Genomic DNA, 26886 nt, shown 5'->3' with positions numbered 1-26886 from the left:
TTGATAAAGATAGTGGTGAAAAAGGAATTGTGAAAGGGAACTTGTTATTCAAGACACAAGGTAACCATTATTAATGTGTTGTGATGAGTGTGTTTGTGAATGGTTATGTGTTGTTTTATTGTTTGAAAAAATTATGAATTATTAAAAATAAATACTGTATATACTTGTTTGAAATTATTGCCAAGTGGGTTAAAAATTTATTTTTGTTTATCATGATGAAATATTATTGTTCAGATATATTTCTGTTTGGATATTTGAATGATGCATGACTTGTTAGGGTATTTTAATGTATGGTATTAATGAAAATTTTTGTTCAGTTAATTATTACCACGTGGTAAGCCCTCATTAGACCCAATGAGTGGCGTGTCGCTTGGTCCAACTCACCTTTGGCCGAGTGATTTGGCGTCCGAGCATGGTGAAAGGAGGATATAAGGTGCAGTCATGCAAATTAAATACTTGTTCGGTTTGTTTGAAAGTATTGTTCGGTTAAATGTTTTGTGTGCCCACTTAGCAATCGCATGATTAGTTACAACCGCATGCATCATTACATATTAATTTTTAGTTACTGGGACTTTTAAGTCTCATTCCCCGTGGTTAATATTTTTACAGGAGCGAGTCCGGCTGAGAAAGCACCAAAGATGTAACTATGGTGTATGAGACACCATCTTTTACGTTACCTCTTATTTTAGATTATACAATGTATCTTGTGCCAACTTAGGACATATCTTCTTTGTGAAGCATATAAACTCTAATCTTTTTTATTAAAAGTATTTATATGACCAAGAGGATTATGTCTGTCCCTCTTGATTTATGATCTGATTTGAATATCATGCCATGAGGATTATGTCTGTCCCTCATGGTTTTAATTGCCTTTTTGGATATTTTAAGACTTGTGTTATGTCTTGGATGTATCATGGTAAGAAAATTTTCTACCATGATAATGGTTTTAATAATTTGCGAAAAATCGGTTTGTATTTTTGAGGGTGTTACATCCAGAAGCTCTCAAGTTTTGGAATGCAAGTGGAAGAAACGGTTAACAGATCAGAAGAACCTTCAACCGAAAAAAAAACAGAGTATAAGCAACCTTCAACCGGAAAGAAACTCTAACCGTCCGAGTTCAGTTCAAGCCTCAAGTGTTTTTACTTCTATCAGCTTCACAATGCTGTCCCAGACCCAAAAGAAGCTCGATCCGTGAGCTACCACCAAAAAATGGTGACTGAAATGGCGAGGAAGGATGACAGAACCAGACCACAAACTCAGCGAAGGAAGAAAAGTTAGATCTGTGACTAGAGATGGCGGGGGAGAGACGGAGGAGAGAAGGATGAAAGTCACCGGAGATCTGACAGCGAACGAAGAGGACGAACACAGCACAGAGAAGAGAGAATGAAGTTAAATTTGTGACCTGGTGTGGTGGGGGAAGACGAATGTGAGAATGATGAGAAGACTCACGGAATGATGAGACGAACGCAAGAACACGAGAAGACTCACCAGAATATGACAGAGGTGCACTGACGGTGGACGACACGAAGAGGCAGAGGAGAGCAGACCACAGACATGATAGAACTGGAGGAAGCAGGCGAGATCTGAAACATGGAAGAAGACAAGCTCGGTAGGAAAAAAAGGCAGATATGAGCAGGGGTATCATGGTCATTTTAAATAATAAGTATTTTATCTCTCCTCAACTGACTTTTTAAAAGCTCCAAATACCAGCTTTCAGTTTTTTACGTTGCAACCAGGTCTGAAAGTACTTTCAAAAAGTTAATTTTAAACCTTAAATGATCCCCAAACACCATTTAACTTTTCCAAAGTAAAAACCAACTTTTTGGATGTAAAAAGCTGGATTCCCAAACGCACCCTAAACGTGAATATATCTCTCAACAAGAATTTAAATTTTAATTCACCATAACTCTAGAAATTAGCTCCTTTTTACCTTCATGTTCCACCCATAATGTTCAAAATGAGAGAGTGGGAAAAGTGGCTTCAGTAGAGAAGTTGATTTCTAAAATCAAAAGAAGTAGAGAGGTAAAGCAGCAAGTCAAGGATTCATCTTTGATACTCATTAGGAGCTGGTACTCATCACCCTTGATAAGCTCTAGACCATCTAGATTTAAACATTATTATTTTATTTATTTATATTCACTAAAACAAAAATTTATATAAAAAATAATAAATGCTTATTACTAATCTAAATAGTCTATATTTAATTTAGATGGTGAAACTTAATTTTAATTTTTTTATAATTTTTTAAAATTAATTCTTCATATTTATTATGAATAGTCCGTGTTTAAAATCTTTAACTTTTATTTTAAGAAAATATTTTTTTGAAAAGTACCAAGAGATTATCTTTGTTATAAAAAATTATAACAAAAATTTAATATTAAATATGGACTATCTAGATTCTATAATAAGTCTAAATAATTAATCTCTTCATTAAAAATATTAGGCATTTTAACTGAATTTCACCTTCAATAAAGTGGTTACATACTTTTAAACTAATTATATCTTTCCATATTTATTCTTATTAAACACTCTACAATAAATATAAAGTCATTTATTAATAGGGACACTTTTTTAAAAAAAGGCATTGGTTATATCTCAAAAGATTAAAAATGTCTTATATTTTTTAACAATCCAACTCTTAAAAAAATACCTTACATTTTTTTAACTGATGGAGTAGTTTATAAAATTGTAAAAAAATTAATATTAATTGAACAATCCATATTAAATTCTGTCCAAATAAATAACAAACGAGTATATTTAAATTTTTATAATTTTTTACTTTAAAAAAATATAAAAATATAAATATAAATTAAATTTTAAAATCTAGTCTATTTATTTTTAATTTGGACAGTCTATATCTGTTATTTGGAATGAAACGGTGTACATGAGCAATTGAGAACCAGCTATGCATCCAAGAGGACCCGCAAGTCAAGCTTGTCTAGAAATAGAGGAGGCCCCCTCTCTTTAAGATCATCATCATTCATCAATAATGATCATTCATAAAATCATGGGCATTAATTAGCTCGTGCACTCTTTCTATTCAGTGCAAACTCTTATTAACTCATCTTACCATTAGGGGAAATTGCGATAAGAGACCTAGGAGCCCTTTTATTTATGAAAGTTGGGTCAACAACTTTGAGATTGTGCGCCTTTGCATGCTCAGTACCTAGAGCTGATAATTCAAGCTGAGTTTGATGGGCTAATCCAAATCCGTCCAAAAAAAAGTTATGGTCGGGCATTAAAAAAATATAGTTTTTTTAATGTTTGAGCTAACCTAAATAGGTTCGAGAAAATTTGTAACATCCTGATTTTTATATAATAAAGAAATTGTGGAATTTAGGTTTTGAAGAAAAAAAATGATAATAATAGGAATTTATATTATTTGAGGTTATTTAAAATAATATTATGATTAGGTATTTAATTATGAATTTAAAAATTTAAATTTAAAACCACATAAGCAATATTTAGTTAAGATATAATACATAAATAATTTTTTTTATGTGTGTGTTAAAAAAAAGAGAAGGTAGAAGGAACAAAAAAAAGGGGGGTGGAAGGTTGTTGTTTCTAAGTCCCACATTGGTTAGATGAGGGAAGAGAAGAGGTGCCTTCATGTATAAAAAGGAGGGGGTGTGTGCATTAGGAAGCATGAGAGGCTAAGATGCAATTTAGAGGAAATTGCAACTTTCGGCCCAAAGGTTTGAATAATTAAATTCAAACCTATAGTTTTTTTTAATATAATTTTGGGACTCACAATCCCATTTTTATATTATTTTTCTCTCTTCCTCTCACGTTGCTCGGCGTTTTCTCGCAAGGGGGATTATTTTCTTTTCTTCAGGTATGTTCTAACTTTCCTGTTTAGATTAGCATTTAAAAATTTATTTAATTACAAAATTAATTTTATAGTTATTTTCTAAATAATATTAGCTTTCTAGTGATATGATTATTTTGTAGGATAGAGTAAATATTCTGATTAGGATTTTTCTATAGGATAGTTAATCTGATGATATGATGGAGTAAAAATATAGGTTAAAACTCTTAGGGATATAATAAATATTATAGAATATTTTCTTGAGGTTAAAACTCATGTTTAAGAATTTTTGTGTTAAAATCTAGATCTATATGGTTGAATTTATGTGGAATCTGAGATGTAAGGATAAATTTATGATTATTAAATATTTATTTAAGTATGAATAGGTATTTTTGAGGTTATAGAAAGGTGATTTGAGGCTTCAGGATAATTCTAAAATTTTTAATTTATTTTGGATGAATTTTTAGAATATAGAAGGATGAAATTGTGATACTAGAAGTGAATTGAGGATAAAAAAATAGTTTATTAGGGTACGAGAATTTTAGAAAAGAATTTGGGAAGTTAAATGAAGCATAAATCTTAAATTAGTGTTAATATGGATTATAGATCTAAGACTTTCTAACTCTTTAAATTAGAGTTATTTATTTTAATGTAAAATTAATATATAGTATTGTGAAATAATTATGTAGATTATATTGACAAAGATAGTGGTGAAAAAGGAGTTGTGAAGGGAAACTTGTTATTCAAGACTCAAGGTAACCATTATTAATGTGTTGTGATGGGTGTGTTTGTGAATGGTTATGTGTTGTTTTGTTGTTTGGAAAAATTATGAATTATTGAAAATAAATACTGTTATATACTTTCGTGAAATCATTGCCAAGTGGGTTAAAAATTTATTTTTTGTTTATTATGATGAGATATTATTGTTCGGATATATTTCTGTTTGGATATTTGAATGATGCATGACTTGTCAGGGTATTTTAATGTATGGTGTTAATGGAATTTCTGTTCGGTTAATTATTACCACGTGGTAAGCCCTCATTGGACCCAATGAGTGGCATGTCGCTTGGTCCAACTCACCTTTGGCCGGGTGATTTGGCGTCCGAGCATGGCGAAAGGAGGATATAAGGTGCAGTCATGCAAATTAAATACTTGTTCGGTTTGTTTGAAAGTATTGTTCGGTTAAATGTTTTGTGTGCCCACTTAGCAATCGCATGATTAGTTACATCCGCATGCATCATTACATATTAATTTTTGGTTACTGGGACTTTTAAGTCTCATTCCCGTGGTTAATATTTTTACAGGAGCGAGTCCGGCCGAGAAAGCACCAGAGGTGTAATTATGGTGTATGAGACACCATCTTTTACGTTGCCTCTTATTTTAGATTATACAATGTATCTTGTGCCAACTTAGGACATATCTTCTTTGTGGAGCATGTAAACTCTAATCCTTTTTATTAAATGCATTTATATGTCCAAGAGGATTATGTTTGTCCCTTTTGATTCATGATCAGATTTGAATAACATGCTATGAGGATCATATCTGTCCCTCATGGTTCTAATTACTTTTTGAGATATTTTAAGACCTGTGGTATATTGTCTTGGATGTATCATGGTAGAAATTTTTCTACCATGATAAGGGTTCAATGAAAAAAAAAGGAGAAAAAAAAGGATTTGTTGAATTAATAATTTGCGAAAAATCGGTCTGTAGAATTGAGGGTGTTACAAAATTCGGAAAGCCCGATCGGGTTTGGGCTTGGCCCGAATACCCAAATAAAAAAATTGATTTTTACAAAATATATTAAATATGATAAATATTAATTAATTAAACAAGTTTTTAAGTTACTTTATACTAAAATATCATATATTTGAGTCCTATATATCATTTAAGTATCAAAAAAATATAAAATATTTTTTATAAAATAAAATAATTAATTTTAAAGTGAAAAAATTAATTAAAAATGATTTTAAAAATAAACATTTAGGTATTCGGGCGGTCTGAAACCTGGAGGAATTCGGGCCGAGCTTGGCTATTCGACTTCTCAGGAAGTCATGCTTGTTCGGGTCAGACTTATTCAGGCTGAGCCCGAAAAGGCCTGGCCTGTCTAAATTTTCAACTTTACTAGTATCTACTAAATTTTTTTTTTATCAATAGGTTCCAAATGCACGAGCTAACTCGTGAAGTTCATTTAAATATAATATCTTAACCTTTCTTGTCTCCCATATTTTTAAATCTATTCAGACTAGCCCTATTGATTGCATACACATAAAGATAATTTTGAATGTAAATGATTAAAATAAAAGATTAAGTGTAGTTTATGTGATTTTGTTTTAGTCTCAAAAAATTCCTTTTCTTGATATATAACTGACTTGAAAAGTTACTGCTGTAATCATTCCATGGATTTCTTGCTAGCATAATGTAGAAGTGGAAATAGGATAGGTTGAATTAGGCTTTGATCAAATAGGCATGAGCTTGCGTGATAAATTCGAAGCTTGAGCTTGTATAAGATTTTTTTTACGACTCAAGCCTGAGCCTATTTAAAGCCTAACCTAGTCTAAAAATCTATTTAAAAACATGTTTAAAAATAAATCTTTTAAATAAGATCACATTTTATTTTTAAATTTTTCAAATAAACTTTAGGACTATTAATATAAATATATAACATAATTTATCAATTACAATATATAATAATTAAAATACAATACAATAATAAAGTAATAATATTAACATTAATATATAAGTGCAATCTAATTGAAAATATAACTAAAATAAAAAATAGATTGATTAAAAATTAAATGGTGCAACTAATATATGCGTGATATATTACATTATATATATATACTCTCTCTCCATCTCTATATATAAGGTATTTTTTAAAAATTTATTTTGTTTTTAAATATAAGGGGTGACAATGATATTTTTGAGTAATTAAATAATTTTACCCTTGTCTTGAAAAATAAAATAATCATTAATTATATATATATATTTTCATCACTAATATTATATTAATTATGTTATTATTAGGGATAAAACTGAAAAATTATTGTATTTTTATATGAGTTCAACTAAATAATAAATATTTATTGATATGTAAGATTTAATTAAAAATACTTTATATATAAAGATGAGGGGAGCATATATTTATGTAAATACGTCAGTCTATTAGCCTCATGGACTAGACCTTAAGAAATTAAACCTAACTTATTTAATTAAATAAATCTAATTAAATGTTTAAATCTGATTTAAATTTATTTAATAAATAAAATGGATTCAGCTAAAGTAAATCAAGGCGTAGGTCCTGATAGAAGCCTAACTTATTCCCACTTATAGCATAACGTTTTGGTAATCCGTGAGCATGCACACAAACACACACAAGGTGACTAGAAATTCAGATAGAAGGCCGTGAGAGCAGGAGCAGATCTCTGTACAAATGAATCAATCTCCTCAGCCTTTCCTATTTGGCAATAGCTGCTTCTGCTTCAAATTCCAATGACACCTCTCTCTCTCTCTACTCTTCCCTTACGCATCACAGTGAAAAGTTTCATCCATGTGGTTTCTCACTTTCTGTCGTTTCCCGCCTCACAAATTTAATTTCAACTTTTCAGTACATCGAGTTTTCCTGCTGTCACATTAATTTATATATAATATTCACTATTATTATGACAAGCATAATTTTTCCCCGCATCGAATGGACTGAACTTAATTATGGGATTATGTCACCCGAGCAGTTGCATGCATGCAACAAGATAACGCATTATTGTAGGGTCGTCCACGAAAGATGCATCATCTTGGTGACATTACGACGTCGGAGGGATAAGGACATGGATGAGTTTGGGGCTGCTTGTGGGTAATGGAAAATAATGGAATAAAAGTATTATACTGTCTCGACATCAAAGCCATCAAAAAAAAAAAGGAAGAAGAAAAGGATGGGCAGGGGAAAGAGGATGGAGGGTCAGAGATTCGGATCGTGAAGTAGGCAGATCATAGACAGAGAATCAGAGATCTTGTTCAGACTCAGACCCTCTGGTTTTGTTCTGCACGATCAAGAGATCAAAAAAGATGGCAAGCCTGTTTCTGGGAGCATCTTAATCATCATAGCATCACAGGTCCACCTTTATATTATGTACCTGTACCCTGTACTTCCCCTATTCTACCTATCCATGTATCTTTCCTTCCATTATCTTTTTTTTTTTCATATACTTTCACTCATTCCATTTTTATTAGATAGGAAAAAAAAAAAATCATTTGTAATGAAGCATGTTAATAATTTTTTTACCACAAACTTCTAATTTTATCCCTAGTTAAATAGTCGTAACAGAAAATACTTACATTATTAAAATATATATTTAATAAAAAATTAATAAATTTTAAATTTTTTTTGGCTTTTGGTAAAATACAAGGAGAAATATAAAATTTAATTTTTACACTTTACTCGTATTTTGTTATAGATCTCTGCACTTTTTTTAATATTTTGGATTTCTATGTTTTTATTTTTTAGTATTTTACTTTCATCCAAAACCTTATACTTTGTTCATTTAGGAATTTAAAACATTAAAAAGTAAAAGTATAGGGATTCAGAACATCAAAAAAAATATAGAAACTTACATCAAAACAAATGCAAAATGTAGGGATCAAAATGCATGATTTCTTTAAAATATATTGAAAGTAATATATGAATATTTATATGTAGCTTTTAAAAAAAGATAACAAAATTTCTTTAAAATACACAAATGAAAAATGGATACCACAAAATGTGAAATTATTTTCTAGTCCTTTAGGACTTGCCTGTCAATCAATTTCAGTGTGAAAAGTCTATTTCACCCTTCTTAAAAAAAAAATCTCCACATGCTCGATTTCTCCTATCATGTATTCTCTGGTGTTTTGCTCGAATGAATCATCCCATCGCCATTTTATTCACCCAACCACCACAATGAATTCCAAACCCAACCCCTCCCAAACCCCCAACACCCCTATCCTCCACAACCACTGTTGCCTAATCCATGCTTTCTTTAACACATTCACAACAATGGCAAGAATATGCTCTACCACGTCCTCTCATTGACCGAAGACTATGGCAACAAATAGAGCACTGATTGCAGTTCATACTCAAAATATTATCACTTGCAAAAATCAAATCCATCAAGATATTCTAATTCGAAACACATGATCAAATATTGTGAAAAAAAATGTTAATTTACAAAATCCAATAAAAATCTGAGTCATGGACAATATATCAAAGATTCAAAAGAAAAAAAAGATATTACTGAAACAGATTTGTAGATCTACAATGGATGAAGGAAAAGAGATGAGAGTTGATGATGAAGAGACTACGAAAAGAACGGTGATAATAGCCTGTAAACGATGATTCGTGTTTCTCACACTTGCCAAATTCACCTTCTGTGAAGCATATATTCAATCGAGAATTTCCTTGTAACATGTAATACGCAATTGCAGGAACGTACTGCCCAGCATAGTTTTCACTAGTTTATAAATTGGGCGCTAGATTTAGGGATTTGGTGACCCTCCATGGTCCGAGCTCGAAGAAGTTGCCGATAGTGGAGGAACACCCCCTTGGAGCCAGATGAGAAGTAAGGTTTAGGAGAGAGGTGAAGTGAGGTTCTGGGCTTCGTAGAAAGCATAGAAAATGGCAAATTTTGAGGTTTGGTTAACAAGAGGAAACCAGATTTTGCGGGCAAGGCTTGTTTTGGGAAGGAAAGGGTTGAAGTTGATGTTGCAGAGACATTGAAGAAGAAGAGGAAGAGGTAAAGTGTGAAAGAGCATAATGTTGCAATTGACTCCATTTCTGATAAGAGCACAATACTTCTTGAGCACAATGATTCATTCGAACACCAGAGAATGGGTTGGAGATTTTTTTCCAGACGCGTAAGATAGCTTTTTACACTAAAATTTATTGACTGGAAAGTCACAAGGGACTATAAAATAATCTTGACATTTCGCGGTAGCTATTAGTCATTTATATATTTTAAAAAGAATTTTATCGTCATTATCTCTTTCTTTTTTATTTGTGTCTTCATGTTCTTCTTTGCAAATATTTTTTTTCAACCCGTTAAACCTTAACCTTCTATATGATGCAGGCTTAATTACTTTGCTGGCTGCAGAACTCAACCATACCCCACCAATTATAAGAAAATTATTCAAATTTAAATCTTATATTTTTACCCATATTTCATTTGACTTGTTCCGATTACTTGATTTCAATTAGCTATTTTATCATTCTTTGAAGAAAAAATAATAATAAAATTATTGTAAATTATGTAAATGATAATTTACTCTCTCAAAAATGTCATAATATCAATAAAGTCCTTAGGTACCTCTTTATTAGTAACTTTTTTTTAAAAAAATTATTTTACTTTTATTAAAAATAACAAGATTTAATCATAATTTTTGTTTAAAAAATTACAATTTTATTCTGTAAATTACAAAAGTTAAATAACAAATCATAACTTATCAATTGTAAGTTCTGTTATTGAAAAATAAGTCTCAATCACAATTTTTATTTAAGAGATAACTATTTTATTTTGTGAATTATAAAAATTGAACAAAAAAAATTATAATTGTCAAGTGTAACTTCTAGTACTAAAAAATAAGTTTTCAAAATAACAAACTACATTCACAACTTTACTTAAAGAATCTTAACTTTTCTTTACAAAATTATAAAAATTAAATAAGAAATCACAGTTTGTTAATAAAAGTAAAATGGTCTTTTCTTTGAAAAAATTATTGACAAAGAGACCCAAGAACTTTATTGATATTATGGTATTTTAAGGAATTAAATTATTATTTATATGATTGAAGAGATTTTATTATTATTTTTTCATCTTTGAATCTCTTAATTTATTATTTTAGAATGACAATAATAATTGTCAAATATTACATGAAAAGAAGGGGGGGAAAGGGAACAGCACAATATTCACGAAATCAATAAGAAGCTACATTATTGATGGAGTACGAGTGAATGAGTGATGCACGGCACTGCGGCTGTATATCAAATTCAAGTATATAATAATCTTTTTGTATCATTTTTTTTTAATAATAGTATCGTATTCTTTTATAACAAATAATAATACTTACATAATTTATAAACAATCCCATTTATTACTTGGGATGCTTGTTATTTTTTAAGCAACGAACCACCTATCACCTATGCATCTTTTCGCTGCCATCTTATACAATCCTTGGATATGCCTTTGCACTATGCTTACCTTTTCATACCGCTAACAATATTAGGGATTTATGATTGTATATTGAAGAAACTAGAAGAAAAGCAGCTTTCAACGCAAGGTTATACATATATTATATATTTTCAATAGCAGGAAAGAAAAAAGGGAAACAAACGAACAAACTAATATAGAGCAGGAACCTCTGAATGAGCACGATCAACCACTAAAGGATTATTTTAACATAATAAATAGTTTTGAGTTTGAGTTCTAAAAACGCAACAGCGTTAAAACTCAGTGGTAGAATCCACTGACATCTAAACATCTAACTTTCATGATATATTCTTTTCAATTCTTATTATAACACACTTTCAACTATTTTATTAAAGAATTAAAGAATATCAATTAGTTTATTACATATACTTTAAAATAAAAAAAATTAAAAAAAATATTATTTTTGGTCTCTGCACTCTATTTAAGTTTTGATATAAATTCTTGTACTTTTTTTTTTTAATATTTCAAGTCTTTACACCTTTTTCTATCCATAACATTGGTTCTTACATTTGCAGAGAGACATTGACGTGGAAAAAATAATATTAATACTGCTGACATGTTAATTAGCATTGTTAATGTTTTACTGACGTGTCAAAACTGATACTGAGATTGGTTTTTTAATGAGCAAACATGAAAAAAAAAAGCTTATATTGGATGAAATAAAAATGTTGATATCTGGACTCTTTAAATAAACAGGCAAAGGATCTGGAATCAACAATTATAAGAGAAACTGGATTGAAAAACTGAGATTTGGAAATAGCAATTGTTACTGGGCTGGGCCCAACGGTGAGACTCTTGGGCCATCATTTATAATTTAATTATATATATATATATATATATATTTTCTCTTGAGTAAAGGACAATTTATTAAAAACCATAAAAATTAATCCTTACAAACATGAGGTCATAAATTTGGTAGAGCAAAGATAATAGGATAGTTTTTTAAGGTGGGGAAAAAAAAAAAGATACAGGAATGGTTAGGCTTGGGCGCTTGGCATTGTATTGTGGGAGGTTCAGAGGAAAGCCCCAAGGAAGCAGGGTGGTCAGTCTGGCAAGCGAAATGCCATAGAATCGAAGCCCTATCTATCTTGTTGCAGCCAGGTCAGCAGCACACTATCCACACCATCGCAAACGAGTGGCTCTGCATCTTCTTCCTGTGCCATTAGCTGCCAGAGCTTCTCCTCCACATTATCGAACCCTTTTCTGCCCATTAACCATCCCATCACGTTAATCATCCTCTCAGTTATCTCACTATCTTCCTCCTCAGCATAACAATGGCGTCCACCTCCTCCTCCACTCTCACTATTTCCTCTTCTTCCTCTCTCGTTGATGCCAAGGCTCCCAGACAATCAGCTTCTGTTTCCTCTCAATGCGTCAGCCTTCCCTCTCTTACTCCTCCCCCGGTTCAGTCCCAGAACCGGCCCTGGAAGGCCTCTGCTTATTGTAAGTCTATTCCATAAACACCCCCATCCATGCTATTCCTGCGCTGCCACATTCTTAATATTTAACTTCACTCACGATGTGCTCATATCACACGCTTGAATCAAATATTTTCATAACTATCTTCCATCTTTTGCTCCTCTGCACTGTGTTGTGTCTTTTATTTGTATCAGTTTTGATACATCACGCCTGCATGGATAGTTAATCACCAATCACCAAAAAAGAATGAGTTGTGTCTGTTACTCTTATTGGATGCTACTTCCCCCTCTACTTATTCCTTATTTATGACCCTTTATTTAAGCATTGATTTTACCCTAATGATCCTTCGCTTTGACATGTCTTAATTGTCTAAACTAACTCCTAATTAGTTAGTGAACTTTATCAAGGGTAATTTTAAAATTTTAAAAACTTCAACTAATTTTAATTGAATTCCTTAATTTACGCAAAGTTGTTATTGGGTCCTTGTATAAAGGACTGAATGGATGGAATATTAAGTACTTTGAAGACCGATTGTTTTAGGATGTAAAACTTTGCAGTGGAAACTTGAAAAGAAAAGAAAAGAAACTAGCCGTATTTGAAGTACAAGCAGGTTCTAAATATTTATCCAGCACACACAGGGGGTCACACACACTCTCATGTTTTATCATGCTGCAGTGTGTTGTGTCATGTATCCATATCAGTTTTGACATATCAGACCTGCTTGGAGTCTTGGACAGACTATCTGTCACCTATCACCGAAACAAAAGACACTCTAACGTTGTTAAAGCACAGACATTTGAAGAATGAGTTGTGTCTATGTTAGGTACTCTTATTAGATGCTATCAAATAATTCATAGACGGATTGTTTCAGGATGTAAAATTTTGCAATGGATACTTATAGAAGAAAAGAGGAGTTCTGAATTTGTGGGACACTCTAAGACATCGTGCAATGTTTCAAGCTAGTATATATCAACAGTTGGTGTTTTATTGCCCATGCTCTCTGTCAGTCTGTGTAACTGTGTATTATTAACCTGTCTTTTGTGTACATGTTTATACTTCTTGCCTTGGCTACCAGTTCCTTTATGGTGTGGAATTATTTGTAGAATGGCTTTTTCATGTCTCAAAATTTCTTGAATGTTCTGCCAACGACCACAACATTGCCATATAAACATAAAACTCATTTAATCTATAAAGGATGGACGCTTCAAAAACTAGATGTATCTGTGTCCAATTGTTGTATCAGAGATGGTGTGGTCCTCCAAATTTCATTTCAGACACTGAATGTTTTCCTGTGTTTGCTCCATTTTTGTTTGTGTTAGTTTCTGTGTGTTTAGCTGCTAATGCTTTTAACATATTCAGGAAGTAGTAATTCGTTAAGTGATTGCTTCAGGTCGCAAAATTGCTCGCAATGTGATGGCAATGGCAAGCTCCGCAACAGGGGAAGCCCCTCCAGCAATTGTTACAGGAGGAAACATTTCATCAGAAGTTACCACAGCTGAGCCCCCAGAGTTTGTTAAGACGCTTCTAAAAGCTGTAAGCAATTCAGAGCCTCTGCAGTCACTTGTATATATAATGTGTTCAGAGAGATGTTAGTGAAAATAATATCTATATATATATAAATATATATAAAAGGAATGCATTGATGGGATTAGATTCCAGATGCAGTTTCACTTTTTTATTACTGAGTCTCTCTCCTTGAATGAAAGGCTATATGACTATAGAAGATCTGCCATAAGCTATAAATTTGTTCTACAAATTTTTTGAATTAATTTATCCCTGATGGTAAAAGTGATTGACTTAAACATTATGTTGGGTGCATAGTGGGACAAAGTTGAAGATAAATATGCAGTGAGCACTGTAGCGGCCGCTGGTGTAGTTGCATTGTGGGGCACAGCTGGGATGATGTCGGTAGGCCATTCAAATGCTTAGATTGTATTCTTTGATCATCATTTCCTACTATTTACTGTCAGTTCCAATTTTTGTTTAATACGGTTGGTAACTATTTATGGCTATCTCCAAAAACAGGCAATTGACAGGCTTCCTTTGATTCCTGGGATGCTTGAGGTTGTGGGCATTGGCTACACTGGGGTAAGTTTAATATGCTTCGCTTCTGGGATCACCGTATATCATTCACCCATCTCAATTCATGCTTATAACAGTTTGTTCAGAACCTGGAGACCTGAGTTTGCTTCTTTTGAAAAGTACTAGAATAGTGAAGTTTTAAATGCGCCATGCCAATTAATCCGGGAAAGTTATCTTGTAAGATTCAAGTAAAATCCAAGATACTTTATCTATATAAAATCAAAAGTGAGGGAAAAAGAGTTTGTCAAGAACTTTAAGAGCCGCTTCATAATCCTTTTGTTTTGCCTTTTCTTATTGTTTCTTCTTGGGTACCACATATTACTGGTTTATCTGTTGACTCATCATTCATAATCTGTTCCTTTCTATAGTGGTTCGCTTACAAGAACCTAGTTTTCAAGCCAGACAGGTGAGCCTCATACTCAGATTTGAAATTATCAATACAATGAATTCATCAAGTTCTGGATATATTTTTTTCAAAATTCTAAGTGCTTTTCCTGTAGTCATATCATGTCATTAATAAGCATATTTAATGGAATTACAGGGAAGCTTTGGTGCGAAAAGTAAAAGAAACAATCTATGAAATAACTGGGAGCAGCAGCTATTGACACAAGAGCAAGCATTGTGGTTGAAGGTGGAACCATTGCTGATAAATGCTTCTGACCATACTATATTATCCAATGTAATGTTACGTAATTATCTGTACTAAAAAGAATGTAACTACATATATTATTTCCACCATTATCTCGTACAGTTTTTAAGGGTGGGAAAAACAATAAATTTATGGTACTTAATTCGCGTAGTACAAGATTATTCTCTCCCCTTGTACTCAACAAAAAAAGAAAAAAAGAAAGAAAGAATACTCTCTCCCTTGTATTTGTTATCTGCAGGCACCTTATGGCGGATTCAACTCATTCAGAATTACATTTACCTATATACCTAAAAAAATGTCTAGTCAGACTAGGTATTGATTTGACGACGTTCAAAACTTCAAGTATTAAAACTGAATGATCCAAATTAGTGTTTAAATCTCACCCCAATGATATTTTTTTTTAATTATAAACAAAGGCAAGAATACATATTGTTAAAGGAAGTAGAAGATAATTAACTGACGTGGGCAGGTTTGCATCTAAGGTCATAGTCCACGTCTCCATGATATTCAACCACTCTAAAGGTGGTGGTTCCATAATTATGCTTTGATGTTGATTTCAAAAGAGCGTGTACACCAGCCATTTGGTGCAGGTATTTGCTTTTTTTTAAATATGTTATTACAAGACACCAACCAATTTTGTATGAGCATTTTTCTAATATCTTATTAGACTTTAAAACCGGGTGTGACCTATCTTGAATTTTTTAGATGTTCTCAATGACTTTTAATAAATTCGAAAACAAATTAACTTTTCTAAAATCAAACATTCCAGCAGAGTTTTAACCTTTCTCTTAAGTTCATCATTTGTGTCGCAATGCAAGGAAAGTAACATGTTTTTGTCACAAACCTGCCTCTTCTTTACCATATGCGCATGGAATAAGTTCATTGCATGAAGTTTTGTCCTCATGATTGACAGCCCCGTCAACATCAAGTGTAAAACAACCTGGATCTGGCAATCTTTGCCTCATTTTATCTATAGCTCAATGTAGCTGAAGTCTATCTGAGACCTTCAAGTTTAACACCTTTACTTACGACTCGAGTGACCGTTCTACCAGGGATTCAGTGCAAGTGGAGCCACTTTAGCAGTCTACTGTGGATTCAGATCCCTTGTGCCCCAATTAGTCTCTAAGAGACTCGATCATAAAACAGCTAATTAATATACAACTTCTGTCACCGTCAAAAGAAACACGTCCAGATGGAACATTGTTTCGACGAGAGGGGGAGAATTATAGGGAAATCATACATACCATACGAGTATATTATTCTTCCACTTCTTCCTGATAATAACACAATTGGATTACAGAATGCAGACCAAGTTCTCTTATTTACTTGGATTGTTATAAAATGCTTTGATACCCCTAAAACGAAAGGGATTATCTATTTGTAGAATTCCATAATCCAGAAGTTACGAACAAAACACTCATATCTAACGCCTCTAAACCCTGCTGACCTGGCCAATTCCATGAACTCTTCCTCACTTCTCTCTCTACCACCTGGGTTTTGAGTCATCATAATCATGTCAAGCTGGGAAGTGCTCTTGGCAGAAGCAGAAATTTCTGGTACGGCATGCAGAATTGCATCCACCACAATCACTTTTCCATCTTCAGGAATGGCGTTATGGCAATTCTTCAATAACTTCAAGCACCACTCGTCACTCCAATCATGAAGTATCCACTACAAATTAAAGTTTGTCCCAATAAACTCACGATTAATTAACGTCTCATTAATTATCATTGGTCACAACATGTAAAAACATTACCGAGTGCTGACACACCTTCATGAAAACAGCATCTCCTTTAGGCACACTTTCAAACATATCCCCTCCCACGTGTTCCACTCCTGCAACATCACAATCCTTGATTTAAATATCACACCAAATTCACCAATCACTGTTTAATTATTTTGTTCGGGAAAAAAAAAAGGGGATATGTTTGATACCAGGATAAGGAGGAGCGTGTTGGATGACATGAGGTAAGTCGAAATTGATTCCTTGAATATTTGGATATTTGGAAGTGATCAAGCTGAGAGTAATCCCAAGACCTCCACCAACGTCGACGAGTCTAGTGATGTTCCCAAAACCTTTGTAGTATTCAAGAATCTTAGTCACCACCAAGGTGGTCTGATTTACCATTGCCTTGTTAAACACATCGTTAAACCTTGAATCCAATTTTGGATACTCAAAAGCATGTGATCCGTGCACCTTATTGAACGCGATGCCTCCATCCGATATTGCATCCTTCAGTTTCCTCCTAATATTTTCATATAAATGTAAAATTTTAGTAAGATGGGAATTGACAAATTAAAAAAAAGAAGAAGAAAAAGACTTGGTCATGAGCTCCACATGAAAAAACCTTACAAGTCAAGTGTGGTTTACAAGTCATGTGAAGGGCTCTCTTATTTAACATATTAGTTTTTTTGAAATAAATTGTCCTTTTAAATTTGTGCTCATAATACTTTTTGTAAGAAATTGAGAAAACTTAATTTGTTTTTATTTGTTTTTATTTTAAATATAATTTGTAGATAAAAAATAAAAAGAAAATACAATCATTAATCTCTATAGTTTTATCGAATTTTGTTTTTAGTTCCTGTGGTTTTTTTTTCAGTGTTTTCATTTTTTATAGTTTTCAACAAAATTAGATGATGTTTGTTAATTAGATCCCTTTAGTTTCAACATTTTTAGTCTCTATAAAAAATAAAAATATTGAAAAAAAATTATATGAATTAAAAGCAAAACTCCATAAAACTATAAGGTCCAATCATTTTGTTTTCTCACAAACAAATAATATGATAACTTCAAATAAAGCACCAACAATAGATCAGACAATATGGAAATAAATTCAATTGATCTTTAGTTTAATATTTTTATATTGAATGATTTTGTTTGGCGAACAACATTCTTCAGAATAGCTTAAAATTTAAACTCTAATAATTAATGAAACTCCAATAATATTCAATTACAAGATATTTTCGTTTTGTGATTTTAAAAATTTTAAACAACTACACATATTTTTTAACTATCAGATGGAAAAACAGGACAAAAGGAGTACAGAAGTCTCACATATTGTAACTCGCGAACTACAGTAATCATGTGACCTCTGTTTTTTTTTTTTTTTCAATTTTTTACAGTAATTTTTAAAATTATTATAAGTTTTTACTGTAAGATAGGTATGGGACCCAGGAAAAAAAAGAGTGATAAATATACCATCAATATTAAAAAATATTTTTTTTTTCAGATTACAATACAGGATATCTTCTAATAACTTACTTGATTTAAAATTCTATATTAAAAAATTTAATCTTTTACTTATTTTTAGAATTGAACTCATTAAAATCTTCTCTCCTCTCTAATTACAATTGAAAGTTAATATCCCGTACATAAAATCTAGTTTATAATACAAATTCTAAAATAAAAAGTATGCTAAAATTGATTATTTTAAACAAATTTTCCCATAATAAAATAGTATAGTAAATGTTAAGAGAACAGGCTCACAAACCAGCTCTCAATGAAGACCTTATCTTGAATCAAAGCAATAAAAGGGCCCAGCGACACTCCTTCCGCATTTCGCGCAAAGAATTTGGCCACCGGAGAGAGGCCGTACAATCGTCGGAAACATCGCTGCCCCTGATCCTCGTCGGCCACGACGGAACAGGTAAGAACAGAGTGAGACGCTAGAAGCCAGAGGAGGCGATCGAGCGCGGAAGGCGCTTCGGAGTTCTTGCAAGAAAGCTCCGTCGCGATCTCGGCGGCTGACATCCTGGCGTCGTGACCAACTCTGTGAATGACGTCGAAGATGCCGAGCTCCACCGCCGTTTGCATGGCCATGGAAATAGCGGTAGAAGTCGCGAGCTGCATGGCGTAGGAGAAGCTCTCTTCTTCGACGTCATCTATTTCTGGTGAATGTTGCTTCAGTGGATGATTGTTCCCTGCGTCGTGAAGAGGCTTGGGCTGAGAATGAGATTGTTGTGATTGAGCCATTTTGAGTTGATGAGTTGAGGGGAGAAATGAATGGCGAGTGATATGTATATGTTATATCAATTGGCAGATTTATGCCCTGTTTGTCTGAAAAGAAAACATGGAGAGAAAATAAGAAAGAAAATAATTTTTTTTTATTTGGATAAGAAAAAAAATGTGAGAGAAAAGAAAAAGTAAGAGAAAAATAGGATATAAGACTCATTATTTTTTTCTTTCAGCTTTTCTTTTTAAAAGTAGAGAGATTTTGAGTGTAAAATTTTTTTTTCACCATCTACCCTCTCTTTCTCTCTTTTATTTATTTTGCATTTCGATTTTAGAAGACTACTTAATTATATTAATTTAATTTTAATTCAACAATTTTGTTTATAATTTTTAACTTTTATAATTATAAATCATATTAATTTAACTATTTAATTAAATAATTTAGTCATGGGCTAGATCAAGTGTCCAGAATTACACTAATTTAATTTTAATTATTTTCTTTTAAAATATAATATAAAAATATATTTTTAACAAATAATTTGATTTTAAATTAATTTAATTATGTTAATTTTAATATAATTTTTTATTTTAATTTATTTTTATAAATATAGTTACATGAAATATGATATATTTTGATATAAAAGCATTATAGTTACGATGATATTTGTTCATTTTTTTTTGTTTTCTCCTATTCATTCAAATAAAAGAAGTGGTAATATTGTTTTATTTTTTTTCTTTATTTTTATTTTTTATTTTTTAACTTTTCTTTTCATTCGAACAGCGGGTTAATGTTTAGCAAGAGAAAATGAATACACGAGTGACCTGAAAAGTCGGCACTTCATTTTGTTAATTAAATGAAATGAAGGGGCATGTGAGGTTCTCCCACTGTCCTTCTTTCTTTTCATTCTATCTTATCTCTTATACATCTGCATCTAATAATTTAAGATATTTATTGAAGTGTGCGTCACTATGTTCAAAAAGTAGATGCAACAAATAAAGTTAACTTTATTTATGAAGATATATATATATATATGAAGCTTTTTGTTGTGGCATTTGGAATTTTGGATCTGCTGGCGCAGAACCTCATCTAGACCCCACCAAGTATTTCATGATTTCCCTCTCCTCCCTTCCTTAATTTTCTCTTCTTTAATTTTTTTGGAGAGATTAATTAATCCTAGTGAAAGAAAACAAATGGGTTAAGAGATAATATAAGAATATTCTGTGATGATGCTTTGTACAATTCTAAATGGTGGAGGCTCCTTCTCAGAAAAATAAAGGTTCCAAAAATGCAGTATAAATTAATTCGGAGTAAAAAAAAAAAGGAAGCATTTTGAAGTAAGAAAAAATTTTATTGCCGACTCAAACTGCAATTGTCTCAAAATTTTCTCTGACTTTTCAACCCCACTTCAACACCCTCTCAAAACCTCACGTATTTGTTTTTGGCACGTCCGGATCGGGTGAGTGGACGATAAAAAGTGTAGCTTCATATTTCCCTAGTACAAACAAAAGGCGGTCGTTTTGCGTCATCTCATTCGATTAATAAGAATTTAACTCGTGATTTATAAAATTATAGGATAAGATTTTATTACTGATATATTGATAGACAACAGGCAAATATCTTTATAAGAATTCTTTAAACCTAAATCTTACAATTTAAATTCAGTATATTGGTTATTTGATTTTTGTGTGTGTTAATGTTTGGATTTCTGAAGAGTATGTCTCAAAATTTAAAGGAAACTAGTACACATGAAACTAGTACTTGCAGAATATTATTGATCAATGAGTCATCATGTCACCAATAATTTAAATTACTCATATCTTTTTAAGCTATAACTCACCTCCTTAATAACTACACTAATTTGTATTCGCTAGTTATTCAATTTTTAAATGCATAATTCAATAATTCATGTAGAAAAACCAACATGCACGCTTTTTCAAAATCCATCTCTAATATTTATTCATCATTTTTAATATTAAATCTATATAATTCATTTAAAATTTTATTATCCATCTCTATGTGCTAATCTGTCTCTAAAATGTATCTTTAAATCAGTATTTTTTTTATAGTGACAAATCATAACTTATCATCAAGTGTGAATGGGAGATGTCGAATTATCCACACTTTACAGATTGAGCCCAAATATATAAGCCCATAGGGATTTATTAAAATAAGGAGAAGCTTGGGTCAATTAGAGTAATAAAACCAGGTCCGTTAAGGCAATATTCCCCTTGTTCAAAATTGAACTTTGGTGGGAGCAACTTTGTAACTTCCCCGTGCACGTGGATATATGGGAAGTGGAGTACATGTAATCTCTGCCTGTTTTTTTCCCCAAAAAAGCTCTCTACATCTTTTCTTCCCTTAGACTCTTTCTCTTTGTGCTACTCCTAAACCAAATCCATGTTGTGATTTTGCTCCTGCATATGTCCCTATGTCGATGTGACTCAACTCATTCAGTATGCTTTCCTCCTCCAAATGCTTATACAGCTAATTAATATACAACTACAGTCATTGTCAAAAAACACATCCTGATGGACATTATAATATTGCGATGAGAGATGGAGAATGATAGGGAAATCATACCATACGAGTATATTATTCTCCCATTTCTTCCTGATTACACAATTGGATTACAGAATGATAGGGAAATCATACCATACGAGTATATTATTCTCCCATTTCTTCCTGATTACACAATTGGATTACAGAATGCAGACCAAGTTTTCTTATTAACTTGGATTGTTATAAAATGCTTGATACCCCTAAAACGAAAGGGATTATCTATTCGCAGAATTCCATAATCCAAAAGTTACGAACAAAACACTCATATCTAACGCCTCTAAACCCTACTGACCTGGCCAATTCCATGACCTCTTCCTCACTTCTCTCTCTGCCACCTGGGCTCTGAGAGTCTGAGTCATCATAATCATGTCACGTTGGGAGGTGCTCTTGGCAGAAGTAGAAATTTCTGGTACGATGGGCAAAACTGCGTCCACCACAATCACTTTTCCAACTTCAAGAATGGCATTATGGCAATTCTTCAATAACTTCAAGCACCGCTCGTCACTCCAATCATGAAGTATCTACTACAAATTAAAGTTTTCCCTAATAAACTCATGATTAATTAATGTCTTATTAATTATCATTGGTCACTACATGTAAAAACATTATAGAATACTGTCACACCTTTATGAAAATAGCATCTCCTTTAGGCACACTTTCAAACATACCCCTTCCCACGTTTCCACTCCTGCAACGTCACCATCTTTGATTTAAATATCACCTCACCAATCACTGTTCAAAGGAAGCAGAAGTGGAGGGAGCACACAATCTAGAAGAAGTGACCTCCATGTAAGGAATTGAGCTCAAACATTCAACCAACCTTACACTCAGTCCTGATAACCTGTCCTGTCTGAGAATTAGAAACAACATGACTAAGTTTATCAAATAAACATCATAGCTCATATCAACTAATTGTCCAATAGATAGGAGATTAAAACTAATGTTAGGTACCAATAAGTATCATGAATGGACAGAGAGAGCAAGGAAACAATACCAATATAACTAACAAGCATTTAAAGTTATTAGCAGCATATATAAGGTGAGTAGTAGTATTAGGTGACATAGAGGAGAAGAAGTATTTTGACTAGTCATATGATTACAATAGGCAGAATCAAAATACCAAGAAGGTGTACCTGAAGGTGTGGCTAAGGCAGCAAGTAACTGGAAGAACTAAAGATAAGCTTATGAAGTAAAGACTCAAGTTCAATAGTAGAGGATCTCAAAGTGAAGTAGCAACAATTAGTGGCTCATCAAACAAATAGAGCAGGCTTGGATGATGAGGAACTAGACTTGAATGACCTCCCTTGATCAGGTTTGGGAGGTCGAGTGGGGCACTGATCAATGAGATGCCCAGGCTTCTTACAATAATGATAAGTCAAAGAAGGACAATTCACAGCAACATGTCCCTTCTTCTAGCAAGTTCTACATTCAATATATCGATACTGATCATAAGTGTGAGTAGATTGAGGGCAGCGACGACAAAGCTTAGAATTCCTTCCAAGGCAGCGAAAGTCATGTTAGGGGATCATTGGAGAAGACTCAAACAGTTTCCTCAGAACGGAGATAAGGAAGAGCATCCTCAAGAGTCAAAAGTGGCTTTGGTGGAGCAGAGAGGCGCGAACAGGCTTAAAATCATCAGTAAGAGCCATCAAGAATTGTATAAGATGAATTTGATCTTGCCACTTGAAGAAAACTTTAGCATCCTCATCATTTTTAAAAGTAAGTTCAAAATAGGCTAGTTGGTCCTAAATAACCTCCATCTTAAAAGAAACTTGAGCAGCAGTTCACCTTTCTCCATTTTGAGAACAGCAAAGTCCTTCTGCAATTAGTATTAATTGGACAAATCAAAGAGGTATATTGCTAGCAAGATGATCCCATACCTCCTTAGCAATTTCAAAGTGGTAGAAGTATTCCGAAACTATGTTATAATTTGATTATTTTTACTATCTGAATCATCCAACCAATCAATAAATTTTTGATCATATTTAAAAGAGGATCTAATAGAAAATGAGACATTTTCAATAATATATCACTAAAGTTTCTTGCCTTTCAAAAAACCACGCATACTTTCTATCCATAAGCAAAAGTTAGGATCCAGTCAACAAAACAAAAATAGGTTGAGCAACTTTGAATTTTTCTATTGAAAAATAAGGGGTAAAAAAATAAAAAGACCAAGAGGAGACAGTGATTAAGCGAGAATTTCACAGTGAAGCAAGAATCTCAAATAAAAGAGTTTGCATGGATTGGCTTAATTAGAGAGAGAAGTTTCAAAAATTCAATGAGGAAGAAGACAAAATAGATGCTACTTTAAGGGGAAGAAAAGAAAAAAAAATAGAGAAAGAAAGGAACAGAATGTGAAGGCAAGAGAAAAGCTAAAGAGAAAAAGATATGTGGGTCTTACCAGAAATGTGAAAGCTGAAGGAAGAATTCCAAAGGCAAGAGAAAAAAAAGAGCAACCAAGGACAGTGTCAAGATGAAATGACTAGATGAGATATAGTATTGGAAGAAGAGCGAAAAAAAATAGCTCTGTACCATGAAAGGAGCAAGAGAAATATAGAGAAATATCTTATCTATTATTAAGTTGAAAGGTACAATATATACATTAAGAAAAGGATAACCTAATAATAATTAATAATTATTTAATAATATAAAATAATATCTCCTAATAATGACTGGGAGATATATATACAATAATGATAGAATATTTGGAGAATATTTTAAATAACCTTTGAAAACATCCCTACCCCCGATCCTCGTCGGCCATAACGGAACAGGTAAGAACAGAGTGAGACACTAGAAGCCGGAGGAGGCGATCCAGCGCAGAAGCTTTGGAGTTCTTGCAAGAAAGCTCTGTTGCAATCTCGACGGTGGACATCTTGGCGTCATGACCAACTTTGTGGATGACGTCGAAGACGTCGAGCTCCACCGCCATTTGCATGGCCATGGAAATCGCGGTAGAAGTCACGAGCTACATGACGTAGGAGAAGCTCTCTTCTTCGACATCATCTATTTCTGGTGAATGCTGCTTCAGTGGATGATTGTTCCCTGCATCGTGAAGGGCTTGGACTTGAATGAGATTGTTGTGAATTTGCCATTATGAGTTGATGAGTTGAAGGGAGAAATGAATGACGAGTGAGTATGTTCATAAATTGGCACATTTATAGAGCTTAGTTGAAAAGAACGAATATTGATGTGCTTAGGAGGAGAAAATGATACCAATGGTTGGTGTGTGATCCTGTAACCTGAAAAGAAGCCACTTCACTTTGTCAACAGAAATACAGGGGTGTACACTAGACAATGAATAAATTGAGTGACTCAGGAAAAAATGGAGAGTGGACCAATGTTGTCTTGGCCGTCTTCAGACACTTTGTCAGATCCCAGCTAATTAATTAACCCATAGTAGATGTATATTAGCAGTTAGCAATACATGGTCCTTTTCTTGATGTGAAACACGTTCCACCTTAGCCTCTCACTGTCGTACCTCCTCTTCATCTTCATCTCCTTCCATGTATCTTTTTCCGGCCCATTCTCTCATGCCCTTCCAACGAATCTCTCTACTCACGTGATTTATCAACTATATTTAACCTCGCTTTATTGATAGAACAACGATTTAGTATATTCTTATGAAGTTGTCATGGATGTCATCAACATGGCATTACTACTGTGTGTGATACATATATTCACATGATTGATGATTCAGCTTTTGCTCCTCACGTTGAGTGAGCATAATTCAGTCATAAAACTTTCTGCGAGTAATGAGAATTTATTTTAGCTGGATATCAATCATTGAATTGTACTTTTCTTATCAAGATGTTTGGGGGGTTAAGCACTTGAACTTGTTTTCCTGTCCGTCAATCTCTTTTCGCCGTCGTTTGGAAAAATGAAAGAGCAGCGACAATGAAAAGATAGTGAAGGGATAATAAGATAAAAATGTGAAGATTGCGGTTGGACTAGGAGAACAACTAAACACAAAGACAAATAAACCAAAGAGATCGGATCCAAGTGGCGCTCGTGATTGAGGGGTGACAAGTTTTTTATCGCGATCACGTTGTCAAGGCTGATAATTGAAGAGAGGAGATTCTAAAGGATCAAGTGGGCCTCATGGATAATGAAGATGTGAATATAGTTGAACACCTCCGTGACGACCCAAAGGTCACAAATAAAAGCAATATTTTAAAAACCGAAACTGAATGTCAAATGGACAAGGTCGCCGAACAAAAGAATCAAAATGAATAACCAATAAACGGCCACGCTCATGAGCTCCTGTTCATTTGTCTCCCTCACTCCTGGGTTTTTGGGTCATCCAATGATTATCACCTTGGCACGTCACATTATTGGAAGAAATGCTTCCGCAAATATCACTTTCCCATCTTCTGGTTAGTTCCAGTTTATATTCAGTATATTGGTTATTCAGTCATTGGATTCATAACTGATGTCAAAGTCTAAATTAAAGAAAGAGTAAATACGCATGTTTTCTTAATATAATATCATTTTAATTGGTTTTTTTATTATTTCTTGTAATAATTTACTAGCTTAGTATATGTCCCTGAATTGATTTATTAATTAGTTAATTAAAATGTTTTTATTACATGTATTGAAAACTATAATAACAATAATGCCAATAAATTAAAAACGAAATTCTTACTTTGAACTATCACGATTAACGTCGCTTTAGAAGGGGGGGGGGATATAACACTGTTGTAGAAATTTCGGTTTCAGTCGCATGATTTAGTCGAGAGAAAATGATAGCAAATGATCAATTACTTCCCTTAATGATATAATAAAGAGTTCGAATACTAGAATTATCTATTCTCAAAAGTCATATAATAATTTTAAGGTTTTTTTTTCTTAAATTTACCACTCATTCCCTAAAATTATAATTTGATATTTTATAACTCGCTGATTCACTTTTGAATAATAGACAGTTTCAGGTGATAGGATCGGTGTGTGTGAATATACATATATCATGTGCAAAATAATGCAGAAAGTGAAAAGGCGCCTCCCAGAAAATGACATTTCCTTTGAGAACACTTGCACTCAGGGGCGTACCTATGTATATTTGAGGGGGCAATTCAATTTTAATTATGAGGCTTAATATAAATATGGATTAGGGTTTTAATTTGTCTCCACTGATGTGCTAGTTTTGAATTCACTGATTGAAAAAAGAACAAGGAAAGAGGAAGA

General features: G+C 32.8%; 4 protein-coding genes across 7 annotated transcripts; 1 reads left to right on the top strand and 3 right to left on the bottom strand.

The window, feature by feature from the left end:
• Positions 1–12063: 12063 nt before the first annotated feature.
• LOC129288418 (protein CURVATURE THYLAKOID 1B, chloroplastic-like) lies at positions 12064–15346 on the top strand. The gene is made up of 6 exons (XM_054924971.1): positions 12064–12483; positions 13850–13992; positions 14281–14367; positions 14485–14547; positions 14910–14947; positions 15083–15346. The coding sequence occupies exons 1-6, from the start codon at positions 12315–12317 to the stop codon at positions 15144–15146; spliced, it is 564 nt and encodes a 187-aa protein (XP_054780946.1). The 5' UTR covers positions 12064–12314; the 3' UTR covers positions 15147–15346.
• A 1067-nt stretch (positions 15347–16413) lies between these two features.
• On the bottom strand, positions 16414–19236 carry LOC129288417 (cathecol O-methyltransferase 1-like). Of its 4 annotated transcripts, none has more exons than XM_054924969.1 (4): positions 18682–19236; positions 17179–17436; positions 16947–17028; positions 16414–16861 (listed from the first exon to the last, which is right to left on the bottom strand). In XM_054924969.1, exons 1-4 carry the CDS (start codon positions 19161–19163, stop codon positions 16565–16567), a joined length of 1119 nt encoding a protein of 372 aa, XP_054780944.1. In that variant the 5' UTR covers positions 19164–19236; the 3' UTR covers positions 16414–16564. The 4 variants fall into 4 exon arrangements, with proteins under 4 accessions (XP_054780944.1, XP_054780942.1, XP_054780945.1 ...); XM_054924967.1 differs by having other exon boundaries at positions 16947–17026; positions 17126–17436; positions 18682–19234; XM_054924970.1 differs by having other exon boundaries at positions 16962–17028; positions 18682–19231.
• Positions 19237–21706: 2470 nt separating this feature from the next.
• Positions 21707–25213, bottom strand: LOC129289435 (inositol 4-methyltransferase-like). Its single transcript, XM_054926210.1, has 2 exons — positions 24447–25213; positions 21707–23521 (listed from the first exon to the last, which is right to left on the bottom strand). Exons 1-2 carry the CDS (start codon positions 24644–24646, stop codon positions 23464–23466), a joined length of 258 nt encoding a protein of 85 aa, XP_054782185.1. The 5' UTR covers positions 24647–25213; the 3' UTR covers positions 21707–23463.
• Positions 21987–23218, bottom strand: LOC129289367 (cathecol O-methyltransferase 1-like). Its single transcript, XM_054926125.1, has 4 exons — positions 23097–23218; positions 22436–22552; positions 22327–22390; positions 21987–22223 (listed from the first exon to the last, which is right to left on the bottom strand). Exons 1-4 carry the CDS (start codon positions 23216–23218, stop codon positions 21987–21989), a joined length of 540 nt encoding a protein of 179 aa, XP_054782100.1.
• Positions 25214–26886: the final 1673 nt, after the last annotated feature.

Source organism: Prosopis cineraria, unplaced genomic scaffold, assembly GCF_029017545.1.
Source record: "Prosopis cineraria cultivar Desert tree isolate PC_DT_omini unplaced genomic scaffold, ASM2901754v1 PC12, whole genome shotgun sequence".
NCBI classification, from domain to species: domain Eukaryota; kingdom Viridiplantae; phylum Streptophyta; class Magnoliopsida; order Fabales; family Fabaceae; genus Prosopis; species Prosopis cineraria.
The sequence above is the reverse complement of the archived record's forward strand: the minus strand, read 5'-3'. Positions and strand labels throughout refer to the sequence as shown.

Excerpts from the sequence above, each read along its gene's own strand:
- LOC129288418 (XM_054924971.1), top strand. The coding sequence starts at position 12,315 with ATGGCGTCCACCTCCTCCTCCACTCTCACTATTTCCTCTTCTTCCTCT. Across the intron at positions 14,368-14,484 it reads GCACAGCTGGGATGATGTCG|GCAATTGACAGGCTTCCTTT; the intron begins GTAGGCCATTCA and ends CTCCAAAAACAG. Across the intron at positions 14,548-14,909 it reads TGGGCATTGGCTACACTGGG|TGGTTCGCTTACAAGAACCT; the intron begins GTAAGTTTAATA and ends TCCTTTCTATAG.
- LOC129288417 (XM_054924967.1), bottom strand. The coding sequence starts at position 19,163 with ATGGCTCAATCACAACAATCTCATTCTCAGCCCAAGCCTCTTCACGAC. Across the intron at positions 17,437-18,681 it reads AAGGTCTTCATTGAGAGCTG|GAGGAAACTGAAGGATGCAA; the intron begins GTTTGTGAGCCT and ends TGAAAATATTAG. Across the intron at positions 16,862-16,946 it reads TGAAGGTGTGTCAGCACTCG|TGGATACTTCATGATTGGAG; the intron begins GTAATGTTTTTA and ends TTTAATTTGTAG.
- LOC129289367 (XM_054926125.1), bottom strand. The coding sequence starts at position 23,218 with ATGACTTTCGCTGCCTTGGAAGGAATTCTAAGCTTTGTCGTCGCTGCC. Across the intron at positions 22,553-23,096 it reads AGAAGAAGGGACATGTTGCT|ACAGGACAGGTTATCAGGAC; the intron begins GTGAATTGTCCT and ends TCTAATTCTCAG. Across the intron at positions 22,391-22,435 it reads ACTTCTGCTTCCTTTGAACA|GAGTGGAAACGTGGGAAGGG; the intron begins GTGATTGGTGAG and ends GTGACGTTGCAG.
- LOC129289435 (XM_054926210.1), bottom strand. The coding sequence starts at position 24,646 with ATGGCCATGCAAATGGCGGTGGAGCTCGACGTCTTCGACGTCATCCAC. Across the intron at positions 23,522-24,446 it reads ATGGCCGACGAGGATCGGGG|AAGGACTTTGCTGTTCTCAA; the intron begins GTAGGGATGTTT and ends TACTAATTGCAG.